Source organism: Dermatophagoides farinae, chromosome 7 (assembly GCF_024713945.1).
Source record: "Dermatophagoides farinae isolate YC_2012a chromosome 7, ASM2471394v1, whole genome shotgun sequence".
In the NCBI taxonomy this organism is placed as follows: Eukaryota; Metazoa; Arthropoda; class Arachnida; order Sarcoptiformes; family Pyroglyphidae; genus Dermatophagoides; species Dermatophagoides farinae.
Genome location: NC_134683.1, coordinates 1,071,327 through 1,087,635, shown reverse-complemented (window position 1 = coordinate 1,087,635; position 16,309 = coordinate 1,071,327). Strand labels below are relative to the sequence as shown.

Below are 16,309 nucleotides of genomic sequence, written 5' to 3'. Positions count from 1 at the left end.
AGTGAGAATAAGAGTAAGTAGTAGTGGTAGTAGCATTGAATTGTGATATTCAGACAAACAACAACAAAAGATTTTTTTGAGAGAAAATTTTTTTTCTTTTTTTTAAATTTTTATTCGTTTTTCATTTTCATTTCCATCAAAATTCAACAATTAAAAAAAAAACGATAAAATAACAAATTTTTTTATAATTTGAAAAAATAATTTCAATTTTGATTGATAAATCTGATCTTAATTAGTTTTTTTTATATATATATCAGGTAGTAGAGAAAATAAAAATTTGGATCAACCTAAATTGGTGTGGAATCATCATCAAATTTAATTATGTATGTAATGTAATTATAAATGTATGGATATGATATACGGTTATTATGGGACTAGTTAGCCCGGGTTCATTTTTTTTTTTTTTTTGGTCCCGGGTATTAGATCAATAATCACACTATATATGTATGAAAAATAGAAAATGAAATAATAAAATAATGTGTGGGTGTGAGGGTGTATTCGATGATAATGATGATGAGCTGAATCAAAATGAAGAAGAAGAAAAAAACAAAGTTTCATGATAAGGTATTGTTTGAAAATGGGCTTATAAATGATCAAAATTTGAAAAATTATAACGATGATGATGATGATTGTGTTTGTTCACCATTTGCTAAACGATTTAAACATTTTCGTACTTCATCCACATACATTGGCGGTATCAATGGACCTATTTATAAATGGAAAAAGTGAAAAAACACAAATTTTACAACAACAACAAACTTACCAATATATTTAAGATTGTCTTCAGTTTTTAATCGAACAACCTGTAGCTTATGATTAAGAATTTGTGGTATAGCTTTTTCAATTTCAGGCCAAACGGTCATAACAGCACCGGATAATACACAATAATTACGTTTACGAATACCAACATCACAACCACTTGTTGTTTTTACTGTTGATGATGATGATTTTGTTACCATCATCGATGCACGACAACGGCCAAACAATAATAAATGTGTACATTCATCAACAGATTTTTCATAATGTTCATTCCACAATTTGGCCACCTGTTCCATATCGTTTAATTTTTGTCCACGTTCTTTTAATGTATTTTTTGTTTCATATTTAGCCTGTAGACCAAGCGATGGTTTATAAATACGAAAAATCTGTTTCATGTCTTTATTTTTCTGCGGATTCTCTTCGGGTATGGCCAAAAATATTGTCTTACGAATTTGATATGTCTAATAATAAACATGGAATATAGAAAAATTAGATTCGAAACCATTTTCAAAAAAAATATTCAACAAACCGAATTTGAAACATAATATCCAATTTCATCTTTAAAATAAGTTTCTTCATCAAATGCCTGTTTACGTAAATTATCGGCACGTTCAAATGATATACCACGATCCACTGAAACGGTATGCAATTGAATCTTGACCGCTCTTGATGATGATTTTAGAATGAAATTTTCCAAATCTAATTTTCGTACATTTCCCACTTCATTGCTTAGATCTACATTAACGAAAAAAAAAAATTAATTAATTGGATGATCATAACGACACTAAATGTGTGACACATACCAATGATACCGGAATCATAACGGCCACTACGTTTTGCTCCTTTGATCACGGCATCCATTGTATCATTGAAATAACGGAAAAGTGAATTTTGTAATTCAACTTCAAGACCAAGTATTCGATTTAGAAATTTATTTATATTGGCATAATCTGGAAAATAGACAGAAAAATAATAAATTCACACGATGATAATTTTTTTCCATCACAAACCTTTGTCCAATGTAATGGCACCAGTTTTACGATCAATAGTCAACAGGCCAACACCGGCCAAACCGACGCGACAATCTTCGAAAAAATCATCACTTGAATAATTTTCTGGTGGTGAAACCAATGGTTTTATACCACTACTACCTTGTATGGATTTCATTACAAATTCTAATGCTTGACGGCCATATTTTGTGTCAATATTAAATTGTGATAAATCTCTTGATTCTGTGGCACGACGATCACCATGAGTGAGTGCGCCTAAACTTTCCAAACGTTTCGCTACAATTGATGCAAAACGTTTTTCACCGGCCAGCTTTGAAATTAGAAACACATATTCCGGTGCTGAAACCTGATTCGATCGATGTGTACGACCAAATTGTTGTATGGCACGATCAGCCGACCATGGAAGTTCAACAGTTAGATGAACACGACGACAACGATTACGTGCACGACGATCAGCATGTAATGATATTCCGGAACTTGCCGCTTCCGATATAATGGCCACACGTTTTTCATCATCCATAAATCTTTGTTTTTCCACTAGATTCAACATTTCCAATGAAACATCATTTTCACTTCTTGCCTCATATTGTACTTGTCCATCTTGGGTGCTGACAATACGTCCTTTACGGCCAGTCATTTCGGCTACCTGTTCCGGGCCGCCTAATTCATCGATTAATTCATCCAATGTATTCGGTGGTAACCGTTCACCAAATGATTCCAATTGTTCAAGCAGCTCATTTTTCAACATTTCACAATAACCACCAATATCGGAACCAACATTATTGAAATCATTATAATATTTTTCATATTTTTTCTTCAATGATTTTTTTGATTGTTGCTGTTGTTGTCGTCGTTTATTTTGTTGCTGCATACGAATACGTTTCTGTCGTTGTCTAGATAATGCTTTACGTTTTCGTTTCCGACCATTGGTTGTTGCCATAGAAGATGATGATGATGATGGTCCCAATAAAATATCCATAAATTTTAATGATGCACTTGGTTTACCACCAGGTTTTAGGCCAAGTTTTTCATCCATAATATCATCAATTTCATCAAAATCAATATCACTATCATCTGATTTATCGTCATCGTCATCATCATCATCTTCATCATCTGGAACTTCAACAAAATCATCATCTTCATCATCATCACTATCAAAAAATTTATGGCCACTTGGCCGTTTAACTTTGCCCATCATTTCATCATCATCATCACTGATTGATGCAATTATTTCATCATTTGCATCACGTTTTAATTTGATACCTAAATCATCAAAAAAACTTGTATCACGTCCTAATAGTTTGGCCAATTTTTTACGATTAGGCGCTGGAAAATGTCGTTCCACCAATGATTGAAACACTGATTTAGCTGTCGATACAAAATCATTCAATTCACCACCATTATCTTCCAATTGTTCTAATGTACGTGCTTCACCAGTGGATTGCAGGCCAATAACAACAGATTTATCACAACGTAATGATTCTTTAACGAATGCAACGGCAAATTTAACTTTGGATGCAATACAAAGATATTTAAAAAATCTTTGATGTGATGCCCAAAATTGTGTCCAAATTGCTTTGCTCACTTGTGGATCGGCTTCCATCAATTCTAATGCTTTTTCAAATTTTGTTTTTGCCGACACCCATAATCGACAACAACAATTATATATACGAATGAATTCACGTGATAATGGTACATGTTCAATACGAAATTGAACACCTTTAAATGATAATTGCCGGGCCATATACATGCCACGCATTTTCAAATCAATGGCCACCAATTCCATTGCACCAACACCTCGTTTTTCAACCATAGCAACAAATTGATTAAAATCTTCAAATGGTGTACCAGGTCCCCATATACCTAGACGAGTCATGTAGCCCATATTTTTTGGTTCAGTTGCACCCGTTGCACTGGCATATACAACACGTGCTTTTGGAAGACATCGTTGTAGATCCAATACAGCTTGTCCAGTTTTTGTCGCACGGGTTGTACCGCTTGGAAATAGATTTTTTGCTTTATGACATTCATCAAAAATGATTACACCATCAAAATCTTCACCACACCATTGTAACACCTGTTGGAATCGAGTAGAAAATCTTCCACTTATACTAGTTGATTCACCAATTAATGAATGATAAGTAGAGAATATCACACCACGTTTAACATTATCATTATCCGGTGAATGTATCTTGATGCCGTATTTAAATTTGTTGAGCAAATGAACTTCGATACGGCTAGCGCCAATATCATGTAAATCACGTTCAGCATCATATTTGAGATCGGTCGATACCGAAAACCATAAGGCACGTTTTCGTCCACGTAGATAATTTTCATATATTATACCGGCTACTGTACGACCTTTACCAACACCGGCACCATCACCAATCAAGAAACCGGAACGTGATCCATCACGAAGAAAATTTTCATGCTGTTGTGAAGCATAGATTATCGATTCTAATTGTAATGCAGATAAACGGCCATCATCAATAACTTCATCTGGAATCATAAGCTGATAATATACATCTGGTGGTGGAATTGATGCTAATGAACTTGTTTCAACCACTTGATCTGGATGTCGAAGTCCGATTTTCAATTTAGTGGGCATATAATCTGCAAATGTTTCCAGATTAGCTAATTCTTCTTCATTATCTTCAAGTAATCTTCGCATTTCTTCACTAAGTCTTATATCTTTTTCCAATTGATCATCATCTTTACTTTCGAATGATGATGATGATGAAAATGATTTAGATGGCGTTAATGGTGTTTTCGGTGTAGATGGATTACTATTCATATCTGAAATGAAATTTGTTGATCCATTTGTTTGTTGTTGAAATCGGATAATATTTGATGATTGTATATTGATTCGATTCTGTGATGTTCTCATTTGATTGCTATTATTTATTCCATTCGTCATAACCGACATTGATGATGATGATGATGATGTTGATATGGCTGTTGTTGGTATCACAATTTGTGGACGAATTAATGTCGGTCGTTGATTCATCATTTGTTGCTGTGCAGTATTTGGTGGTGATTTTACTTGGATTCGTATCACATTTTGTGTGCCTGGTAATCGTATTAAATGAGATTGTTGTTGTTGTTGTTGTTGTGATGGTTGTCGTTGTGGAATTATTCGATTTACTATACGTATACCAGCAGGTTGGGAATTTGATAATTGAATCACTTGTGTTGGTTGTTGTTTATTGTATCCTGTTAACAATGCAGTCGTTGTCGTAGTAGTCGATGATGGTGATGGTTGTGATGATGTAGTGACATTAATTTTAATTGTACCATTAACATTTGGTGAAATGGTCAATTTTTTTTGATTACTTATATCATTCAATATCATATTCGTTGTCTGTGATAGATGCTGCTGCTGCTGTTGTTGTTGTTGTTGTTGTAATTAATAATTTTGAATTTTGTACAGCCGTCATCGAACGATTCATCATATGGACATTATTTGAATTCTGAATAGCAGCAGTATTAGTTGCTGATGATGATGATGATGATGATGTAGCTACCATCAAACGTGGTTGTTGAGCATTATTTTTAGTTAAAACATATCGTTGAATTTTCTAGATTTTAATGGTGTGAGAAAAAATAATGGAAAATTAGTATTGATGGAAATGGAAATTTCTTGAAAATTTAATAAAAAACCTTTACAAGTAATGGTTGTTGTTGACCATTTATTGCTGTATTTATAGCATTAATAGGAATGATGGTTGCTTTTGTATTATTAGTTGTTGGTATTTGATTATTGGTACAAATAATGGATTGTTGTTGTGAATCAAATGATGATGTTGAAATTTGTTGTTGATTATTAAATTCGGAATGATCAGATGATGATGATGATGACACAGCTGTGTTTGATGACAATAATTGTTCATCAACCAATGATGATGATTGTTGCCATTGATAATGACCAACATTATTATTATCGACTATCACCGTATTATTATTGGCAATGATTGTATTATGATCACCAGGTGAATTCGGTAATGAATTTGTTAGATCATCATGAACAATCTGTACATGAGAAAAAAAATTTTTAATTAAAAATAATTGAAAAAAACGAAAAACAAAACATACCGGATTTGCAAAAAAATCACCAAGACCACATTCATCTAAAGCGGCAGAAAGAATATCAGTCGTCAGTGTTGTCGTTGTTGTCATCGATGATGAAGTTGTTGTCATTGATTGAACATTATCATCAACAACATCATTATGAACATTGTCATTCATCATGATAATTCAATCCGATTGGAACACCAAACAAGAATGAAAATTCAATAAATGAATGATGATGTAATAGGATTGTAAGATTTTTGTTTGAAAAACTTTTCGAAATCATACAAAACATTCGATATGATTTTAGAAGACAAAATCGAAATATTATAGACTGACACACAGTAAATAAACGAGGAAATCTGGTGAGAGAAAAAAAAAATATTTGGAATGGACAAATCGAAAAGATAATTGGATCGAATTTTTTTTCTTTATTGTTGTTGGATTCGATCCAAAAATGAATGATAAAAAATTTATCAGGATGAGGAATAAATGATGATGAAAGAACACGCTGTTTAATAATCACTGTGTGTGTGTGTGTGTTATTTGATTTGTATGGTGGTATTTTTTTTTTTTTTTTTCATCACATGCATGAATGAAAGATGATACACAGACACACACATACAACAACAAGAGAGAAAGAGAGAGTGACGACGAACAACATGCATGTTTTTTTTTTTTTTTTTTGGTTCCTTTCCCCATTTGATCAATGAAAAGTAGTAGTAGTATATATTCTAAAAGTAGTAGCATAGGTTTTTTTTTATTGTTCTACTTGAGAATATGACCACTACTAAAAAAAGATTTTCTAATGTAGAAGTAGCAAATGGAAATGTTTACGTTTATTCTTTTTTTTTGTGATAGTAAAACTCTCAATACACCTGTATTCATGAAGAAGTGGCACGAAAAAATGATAATCGTGTGTGTTTATGGGAATTTAGATCCTAGCAATCGAATTACATGTGTACGAACGAAATACACGCCGAAAAATAAAAATCTTGTTCGGTATGGATTCTCAACATCCGTTATTGTTGTTGTTGTTGTTGTTGTTGTTAAAATTGTGATCTGAATTTTATTCACAAAAAGTTTTTATCATCACATTATTAATGAAATCTTTATCTTTTGTGATTAAAACTCGACAAACAAACAAACAAAAAAAATTCTAACAACAGCATCTGTTTTTTTTTTAATTTAAATTTGAATAATTGATCGATTACTGTTGATTGATTTTGATTAATATTGCGCCAAAAAATAAAAACCAGATTATCATCATCATCAGCAGCAGTAGCAACAATGTTATTATCAGTGTGTGATAATTATTTTATCATCATTAATCATAAATGTTTTGATGATCATTATCATGATCATGATCATGATCAACAACATTATTATAAGTTAATCTATCAAACGTTTCAATTTTGTTTATTATGATTTTTTTTCTATATTTATCAATCATTTAGTTATTGTTAGATTTGTGTGTGTTTGTGTGTATATGTAGTGATGTTTTGTCGTGTGTCTATAGAAAGAAAGAAAAGAAGAAAAATATGATATTTTGATGATTCAATAAACGGATTTTATGTTATCCATTATAATTGTTATGGTGGTGGTGGTAGGTGGAAATTTTTTTTATTACAAATCAACAAAACAAAGATAAAAAAGATATATATGGTAAGTACACACAATGTACCATCATTTTCTGACATCATTTCATTCCATTAGTACATTTATCCGATTTGCGACATTGTTTGTTTGTTTTTTTTTTTTTTTTTGAATTGATGTATCAAATTCAGCCCACAAACGTTACACAACCCTTTTGTGTGTGAATATCATTTTTGTTTTCTACCAATAGAATAGACGAGAAAAAAAACCTTGAAAAGATATCTAAAATGATGATGATGATGATGACATTTTCTTTCCTATCTCCTCCTCTTTACATGATGAAAATCTTTTTTTTTTTTTTATTTGCCATGAATTCGAACCTTGACATGTTCCTTGTCTATTATCGTTGTGCGATGGATTTATGGGATAACTGATAACAAAAACAAAGAATTTTTTTTTCTTTTAAATTTAGATATTCAAAATGTCAGACATTTCAAATGGCAGCTACAGCAGCAGCATGCGAAGGATTTTTGCCTAGAGGATTCTTTTTTTTTTTTTTTGGTAATGAAGCTAAATTTAGAATTTATTATTCAGACAATGAACGATATACAATGAACGTTTTTTAATCTTTTTCTGTGTTGTAAAAGGACAATTTTTTTTGTTTGAATGGAAATTTGAGCTATTTCGTCATCATGTTTTCATTTTTTTTTCAATTCTAATTGTAGCCATTCAGCAACAATTGATTAGTCATGATTTTTTTTTTGAGTTTTGTTTTGATTGAAATATTCTGAATGAAACTGCCGGATGTTTTTTTTTTTTTAATCAAAAGAGTTTGTCGCATTTTTCGCTTTCAGACGATAGATGGCGTTATAGTGTGTGTAGTTTTTCATATTCTATTTGCCATTCATCATCATTTTTACATTTATTTTGCCGATTCTATATAGAGAATAGATTCTGCTATATATAGGATGCTATTTTTTTCTTCTTGAGTTTATATATATATAAAGCATAGTATAATGAACCACCAAGAGATATGTTTGATATTTTTATATTTCTTTATTTATCAAGAATCGTCTATATGATGATTGTATCATCAAAAGGCATGATTCCATTTTTTTTTCTCCTTGGCAATGGTTCCTTTTGAAGAAAAAAAAATAATAATAAAAGTCTGGTTGATATGGTTAATGATAATGTTTGTTTGTTTGCTTGATGATGATGATGATTATGGCGGTTGTTGTTGTAGTTATTTATTGTCCAGGAGTTGAATAAATGATGATGATCATCATCATCGATAGCGCCGACTCTATCCGGTTATTGAATTCTCAAACCATCATCATCATACTGATACTGATACAGGCGAGATTAAACATGCTTGAATTTTTTTTTCTATATATATCCAACTACAACATTCATATACCTTCATTGAAAACAACAACAACAACGGCCAAATCATTCCGGTTGATTCATTAAAAAAAAAACATTTTAAAATGTGTACATTTATTGTACAGATTATTAATCAATCCATAATGATGCGACAATCGATGATGATGAACTTTGATTTTTGATTTTGATTTCAATTTTATAATTTGTGAATTTTTTTTTTTAAATTTTTTTCCAGACAGCTTTTCTGTCATCAATGGAAATAAAAATTCCATCATGAATCTACGTCATCGTCATCATCATCATCAACATCATCATTATGATCCAAAATAACATCTAATCATCATCATCATCTGAAATATCAGGCAAGTATGTTCAGATCTCTTTTTTTTCTGTCATTGCTATAAAGCACACTGTTTTTTTTTCACAAATCAAAATGAATTTCATTTCATCATCATCATTGAAAAAAAAATGTTCATCATTGAATTAATGGTGGCTGTGATTATGATGGTACATGATGATGATCATGTACTAGAAGAAAAAAAAATTTAGTATAAAGCCCGGTTGTTAGCCAGACATGAATTGAAATGAAAGTGAATGATTTTCATCATTAGAAAATTATATTCACTTTCATGTTTGTGTGTGTGTGTGTGTGTGTCGTATTGGAAAAAAAACTCACAGATTAAATTTTGATAATGATGTGATGATGTTTATTTTATGTTTTCTTGTGCGCCACATTCATTTTCAATTTGGATAAATTTTATCACATTCCATTCACATTGATGCCAGACATATATGAAATGAAATTTTTTTTTTATTATTATTATTCACTACACAGAATGTTTCTCATGCAACCACGTATCATCATCTAATCTAATCTAATCTGCAAATGAATCGCTGAAAAAAAGAGCTTATTATCCATCGAAATCACTATTATTGGGCAATTTATAGATTCAAAAAAAAAAAAAAAAAAATTCTTTTCGATTGTCAAAATAACCATTTTTTTTTTGTTACAATATTATCAATATCATCATTGAAAGAAATGAAAAAAAAAGTTAAAAAAAGTAAGACAAACCAAAAAATCAACACCACAACACAACAAACATACACACCACCACCATACAACACACAACCAACCACTCAAACACAAAGACACAAAAAAAATTTTTTAACACTTTTGAAAAGTGCCTAAATATTTTATCATTACAAGTACCTCAATGAATAATAAACACAGATCGATATATCCATCTCCACATTAACCACATTGATCATTAATAACAATAACAACAACAACAATAAAAACAAAAATAGAAAAGAATTTTGCATGCATCAAATATGTTTGATTTTTTTTTTCATCTTAACATCAATCAATCCATTTTTTTTATTGATTTCCTGTCTGTTCATCTGTCTATCTGTCTGTCTGTCTGTCTGTTGGTCGATTATAAATATTTTTGCATTATATAAAAAACAAATAAAAATTGTTTTCTTATCATTGTTGTTGTTGTTGTTGTTGTTTTTGTTTTCACTATTTTTTTCCGCATTTCATCACACAAATCGATAATAATTGTCAAAAAAAATAATAGCGGTATAGATCAATCAGTATTTTTGTGTGTGTGTGTGTGTGTGTGAGTGCACTTGAATTATCTAGATTTTGTTTGTTATTTCTGGTTTTTTTTTCGTTCTTTTGTACACAAACACATGCTCACCTTTTTAAATGAATAACAATTTTATTGATACTAATAATTCATCATCATCATCATCATCGTCGTCGTCGTCGTCGTCACAAACATCATTGATTATGAACAACAAAAATCATCAACAATCAAATAATAATAGAATGACCAGAAAAATTGATATACCAATGAAACAAAATCGATTAACGATGAATTTTAATTCAAATCCAATGGAAGGTAATCCAACTACCGATGGTAATGGACGTATTGAATCATTAATGTTGGATCCATTGCAAACATCATCACCATCGCCATCACCACCACCATTGTCAATGATCAATCCAATTACAATGAATGGTGGTGGTGGTGGTGGTTATAATGTTAATCAAAATGATCACCCGAATTCTGATCATATTGTCTATCGATTAGCATTGACTGGTGGTAAGTTTTTTTTTCTTGTATTCAAACAAACAAAAAAAAATCCCCTAATCTATAATTCACTTATTATTCCAGGTCCGTGTAGTGGTAAAACTACTGGCCAGGCAAGAATATCGACATTTTTTGAAAATCTTGGCTGGAAGGTAATTGTGATTTTGAATATTTGTTTTTTTTTTTGAATTTTACCAGATTTAGTCATGTTTGTTTTTTGAATTTTTTGTTTCTCATCATCTGTTGTTGCTAGGCATTGAAAAAAATGTGATATAATTTATAAATGTTTCGAATTAGTTTTTTTTTCGTTGTTGTTCATCTACCTAGTCGACCTTGGATTTTTTTTTGCATTAAAAAATTTCCAAAATTCGAGATAGATGTATGTGTATGATGATGATATTTATGAGCAAAAAAAGAAAACTCGACGATCATTGACTTTGATAGATAAACGATAAGTACATATAATACAGAATTAGGTTCGAATACACACAAACACACAAAAGTAAATTACATTGCATTTATCATTTTAGTCATTTGATGATAATCGATTCCAAATTCTGATGATTTTTTTTCTCTCTTTTATTATTATTATTATTATTATATGATTAATCACGCAACATTTAAATTGGAATTTTTTCTGTCATTTATCCCAAAATGACATTTGGAAATTTATTTTATATCAAGTTACACAATTTTCATTGGAATTTGATTGTTTTTTCAATGTCAAATTTCATTTTCTTTTTCGTTTGTTTGTTTGTTTGTTTCATGATTGTTATTCAATAATTTACTCTGTTTTTTTTATAGGTATATCGTGTACCAGAAACAGCTACCACTTTGTTTAGGTAATTATCATCATTTATTTATTTATTTTGGATGTTTGTATTTTGAAGTTAATTGATTTTTTGTTGTTTTGTTGTTCGTTGTTTTTGTTTGGTCAATTTTTTTTCAATGAAAATAACAAACAAACACAGTGGTGGTATTCGTTTTCCTGAATTAAATAAAGATGAAGGTATGTAGAACGTAATTCATTTTCGATTTTTGATTTGATGAATTTTTTTTTGTTTGTTCACAGCGGATAAATTCCAAGAAAATCTTATCAAAGTCATGATTTCCATTGAAAGAACATTTTTTACATTAGCACAGAGTTGTAATCGTAATTGTTTGATTATTTGTGATCGTGGTGTTATGGATGCTACAGCATGTATGTATCTTGTGAATTTTTTTTTCTGGTTAATTGAAATTTTTCTTTTTTCACAATAAACAGACATGTCCGATGAATGTTGGCAACGGTTTTTACGTGCAAACAAATGGAATACTGTCGATCTACGTGATAATCGTTATAATCAGGTTGTCCATTTGGTTACATCAGCTGATGGTGCTGAAGAATATTATAACATTGAAGGCAATCCTGTACGTACCGAAGGCCTCGAATTGGCTAGAGAATTAGATCGAAAAACTATGGAAGCCTGGGTTGGCCATCCATATATGGATGTTATTGATAATTCTACTGATTTTGATACGAAAATGAGGCGATTAATTTCGGTATATTGTGATTAGATTTCAATTATTTTGCCTTATGTTTTAAACATGATCCAACGTTTTAGGCTTTATGTCGTCGTGTAGGAATTGAAGCAAGTGATCGTCTACAGGATGAATCACATAAAATTAAATTTCTGGTCAATGGACCACCACCATCAACATCATCAATGTCAATGCCACCGTATCAAGATTTTGATGTTGTACACGATTATTTAATCACATCGAATCCAAAGATTCAATCACGTATACGGAAACGTGGCCAAAACGGTAATTGGAGCTATCAGCAAACGGTTCGACGATCTGATGCCGGATCACAGATGGTTGAATTACGTAGACAGATCACTCATCGTGATTATGTGGTATGTCAGTTAGTGTGTCTGTTTGATTATATAAATTAATTTTCATTATTTATCATTATATAGACATTATTGGCACAGCGAGATGATAATCATCATACTATATATAAAACTCGTCGTTGTTTTCTTTGGCAGCAAACCTATTTCCAAATGGACATTTATCAGGCTCCACGTAATGGTCTAATCCTATTGGAAGCTTATACAACAATAAGTGGTCAAGCGCTTAAAGCTAAATTGCCACCATTTTTGGATATTGTACGTGAAGTGACTAATGATCCAGAATATTCAATGTTTGAATTATCTCGTCGTTTGGAATCACCAAGCCGAATATGTATCGGCGGTGTTCGTCAACTTTCTTCCGGTGGTCATCGTGGATCAATTTCATCCAGTGATGAATCTGTAAATGAAAATAATTTAACAAAAATGAATGGAACCGGTAATGGTGATTGTCCAACTGGTAGAAAATCACGACGTAAATATAGTGAATTATTACGTAATTCAAATAATATATTATCATCACCAACAACAACAAAAGATAATGGTCAAATTGAAATGAAACCTATGATTAATGATGGCAACGTGAACAGCATTAATAATGGACAAGAAAATTCAAAAACAAATGATGATAATAATAATAATAATAGTATATGTAAATCGAAAACATCATCAACAACAACAAAAACAAATGATATATCGATTAATACAAAAACAAAAACAGCCAATGGACATTATTGATTTTTTTCTGTGAAACACAAATGAATAACATACCCACCCACCATAATCATCATCATCATTATCATCTTGAAATCACAATTGTGCCGCATTTTAATTCAAATTCATTGCATTTAAATTTTCACCTATGAACTCATCCATCCACCCACCCATCCATACACACACACGCGGACACAAATATAGTATTATTATTATTCAAATTGATTTTATATTCATCATCACACGCATTTAGTTTTTATTATATACATTTATAATCGTCAATATTATTTGAGTTTGCAACACATATATATAAACGTTACAGATTTTGGCTAACAATAACCCAATATATATCTGACAAAAATACAACATGAGAAAACTGAACAACAACAACAAGTATCGACTGGTATCATATGATACATATGCAAAGCAAAAGAAAAGCATCTAATAGTGGAATAAAATATTTTTTTTTTTGCAATTTTGAAACATTCAATCATTAATTCTTCCACCGACGACAGATGGTGTCGTTAGGCTGATGAAAATTTAAAGTTTCAATTGATCATCATCATTAATAATAACTATGCCCTTGCCATAATCATCATCATCATCATCAAGAAGATTGAAAAACCAAATAACAGAAAAAAAAATTTACATGCATGTTATAGAACCAGAGAAAAAAAATGGCTGAAAATTTATTCAATTTTCCATTTCAGGTGATTCACATTTTTTTTTTTAAAAATTTCAACCACGCGTATTTCAAACACATCGCACGTCATTCAAGTGTGTGTGTGTGTGTGTGTGCGTGTCAGTGTGTGATTTGTTTTGAATTTTTTTTTTTTTTTTTGTATAATTTTTTTTCCAAGAAAAAAATCAATCATCGCATTTTTATGTTGTCAATTTGTTTAATTTTCACCATTTCAAATTGAAATTCAACACCTTTGCATACTTGAATGTGTGTGTGTGTGTGTGTGTGCATCATTCTTATCAGTGAATGTAAAAAAAAAATTTTTCATTTGAATTTCAACATGAAATTCATACAATACAAGTACACTAATTATTATCCACATAAATGTACACACTACAAACATCATACATAAATTCATGGAATGGAATGAAACAAACAGCAACAACAAATTCTAAGTAGAATTGAATGAAGAGAACAAGATACAAGATTGTGATAACGGAGAAAAGATTTTTTTTTTCTCTTTAAAATGATAAGATTTCAAATTTCAATTTCCTCGATTTATTTATGCGAATTTGTGATTTACTATAGTGACAAAAATTATAATTTTTTAATTTTTTGTACATCAAGTTAAGGCCATCCATCCACAGGTTGTTGCTGTTGTCGTGTGTGTTTGTGTGTGTGTGTGTGTGTGTGTGTGTGTGTGTGTGTGTGTGTATGCGATGGTGATAATTAATTCCAGTAAAAATTCTTGATTTCATGTTTTCATAACCAGTTGAATATTTTCCATTCGAACGGCATCACCAAATCAGATGATGATGATGACGATGATAAGAAGAAAGATTTTTGTGCGTGAGTGTGAGTGTGTGTGAAAAAAAACCAACAAACATTTGCCATTTTTAATGTTACACATTTATCATCATATAATAATCACATTTCTGGTGCAAAAAATCAATCAATCAATCAATGATCAATAAAATTATTTCTCACGGTCATTTTCAATCCATTTTACATAATTTTTTTTTGTTTTGTACGTCATCAATTAAAACGCAAGTATATATATGCACTGTGTACTTATACTTGATGAATGAATGGATGAAAAAAAAATTTATTTTAAAAAAGCGTTCCATCTGTATTCATATTCCAATCATTCCACTGATTGATTTTCTTAGTGCATTGTGTGCAATCGATATTGTTTTTTTTTCATTGTAAAAAAAACAATATCGATTTTTGGTTTCAAATTTCCAAAAAAAAGCAACAACAAACAATGAAACAAGAAAAAAAAATCATTCATTTTGTGGCTTTTTTTTCAAGATCCAAGTTTGATCATTATTGTTGAAATCATCAAACAAACAATCATCTCAACAATGTAAATGACCCTTTGTTGTTGACGACTGATCCATTGTCAATGTGGAAAAGGAATGGGTGAATGGGGAAAAAAAATTTTTTTTTTCATTGGTTTTTTTTCGGTAATTCAAATTATCATCATTGACAAAATGATGGAAATAAATACAGAGACCATTAATTTCAATGATTTTTGATTGATTGTGATGATGAATCATCATTAAATGGAGAAGGAAATGAAATATGAATTTTTTCCTCGACAACAACAACCATAACAACAACAACAACAACAACTGAAATTCAGAGAACAATTCAAGTATAACAAAAAAAAAAACATTTTCCTCCACACACACACACACGCACACATTTCCTATGAATCATTCTTTTTTTTTCTGTGAGGAAAATTTTCTTTTTTTTACCTGGTACCGAATGTGAATATTTTTTATGATGATGATTCTGGTTCGAAAAAAAAATGAATGGCAAATGCTTGGGAGCAATGACAATTGACAATTGATAGACAATCTTTTTTTTCATATTCATTTTTTTTCTTGTTATCGATTTGAATTTGAACAAATGACCATCGTCATCATGATCATGGCGACAATCGAGTTATAATGAAAAAATGATTTATGGATGTCGTATAGTAAGAGAGAATCGTGTGTGTGTGTGTGTTTGTTTGTGTTCTATAGAATTTCCTTTGGTTCATGATAAATGACAACAGGAAATTGATTTTTTTTTCTCCGAACGATTCCATCGGAAGTCGGA

The 16,309-nt window shown here is 30.6% G+C and overlaps 2 protein-coding genes across 5 annotated transcripts; one reads left to right on the top strand and one right to left on the bottom strand.

The window, feature by feature from the left end:
• Positions 1–207: 207 nt before the first annotated feature.
• LOC124496380 (Protein strawberry notch) lies at positions 208–6,486 on the bottom strand. Its single transcript, XM_075733156.1, has 7 exons — positions 5,862–6,486; positions 5,430–5,798; positions 1,770–5,347; positions 1,563–1,709; positions 1,289–1,494; positions 764–1,220; positions 208–706 (listed from the first exon to the last, which is right to left on the bottom strand). The coding sequence occupies exons 3-7, from the start codon at positions 5,119–5,121 to the stop codon at positions 609–611; spliced, it is 4,260 nt and encodes a 1,419-aa protein (XP_075589271.1). The 5' UTR covers positions 5,122–5,347; positions 5,430–5,798; positions 5,862–6,486; the 3' UTR covers positions 208–608.
• A 380-nt stretch (positions 6,487–6,866) lies between these two features.
• Ttd14 (TRPL translocation defect 14) lies at positions 6,867–13,996 on the top strand. 4 transcript variants are annotated; one of them, XM_075733164.1, is made up of 10 exons: positions 6,867–7,502; positions 9,052–9,178; positions 9,652–10,927; positions 11,000–11,067; positions 11,720–11,757; positions 11,887–11,924; positions 11,988–12,116; positions 12,180–12,457; positions 12,520–12,810; positions 12,877–13,996. In XM_075733164.1, exons 3-10 carry the CDS (start codon positions 10,528–10,530, stop codon positions 13,543–13,545), a joined length of 1,911 nt encoding a protein of 636 aa, XP_075589279.1. In that variant the 5' UTR covers positions 6,867–7,502; positions 9,052–9,178; positions 9,652–10,527; the 3' UTR covers positions 13,546–13,996. The 4 variants fall into 4 exon arrangements, with proteins under 4 accessions (XP_075589279.1, XP_075589280.1, XP_075589277.1 ...); XM_075733165.1 differs by lacking the exon at positions 6,867–7,502 and having other exon boundaries at positions 8,694–9,178; positions 9,652–9,867; positions 10,650–10,927; positions 12,520–12,813; XM_075733162.1 differs by lacking the exon at positions 6,867–7,502 and having other exon boundaries at positions 8,694–9,178; positions 12,520–12,813.
• The last annotated feature ends 2,313 nt before the right edge of the window (positions 13,997–16,309 follow it).

Excerpts from the sequence above, each read along its gene's own strand:
- LOC124496380 (XM_075733156.1), bottom strand. The coding sequence starts at position 5,121 with ATGATATTGAATGATATAAGTAATCAAAAAAAATTGACCATTTCACCA. Across the intron at positions 1,710-1,769 it reads TGCCATTACATTGGACAAAG|ATTATGCCAATATAAATAAA; the intron begins GTTTGTGATGGA and ends TCTATTTTCCAG. Across the intron at positions 1,221-1,288 it reads GATATTATGTTTCAAATTCG|ACATATCAAATTCGTAAGAC; the intron begins GTTTGTTGAATA and ends GTTTATTATTAG.
- Ttd14 (XM_075733162.1), top strand. The coding sequence starts at position 10,528 with ATGAATAACAATTTTATTGATACTAATAATTCATCATCATCATCATCA. Across the intron at positions 10,928-10,999 it reads TCGATTAGCATTGACTGGTG|GTCCGTGTAGTGGTAAAACT; the intron begins GTAAGTTTTTTT and ends TTATTATTCCAG. Across the intron at positions 11,758-11,886 it reads ACAGCTACCACTTTGTTTAG|TGGTGGTATTCGTTTTCCTG; the intron begins GTAATTATCATC and ends AAACAAACACAG.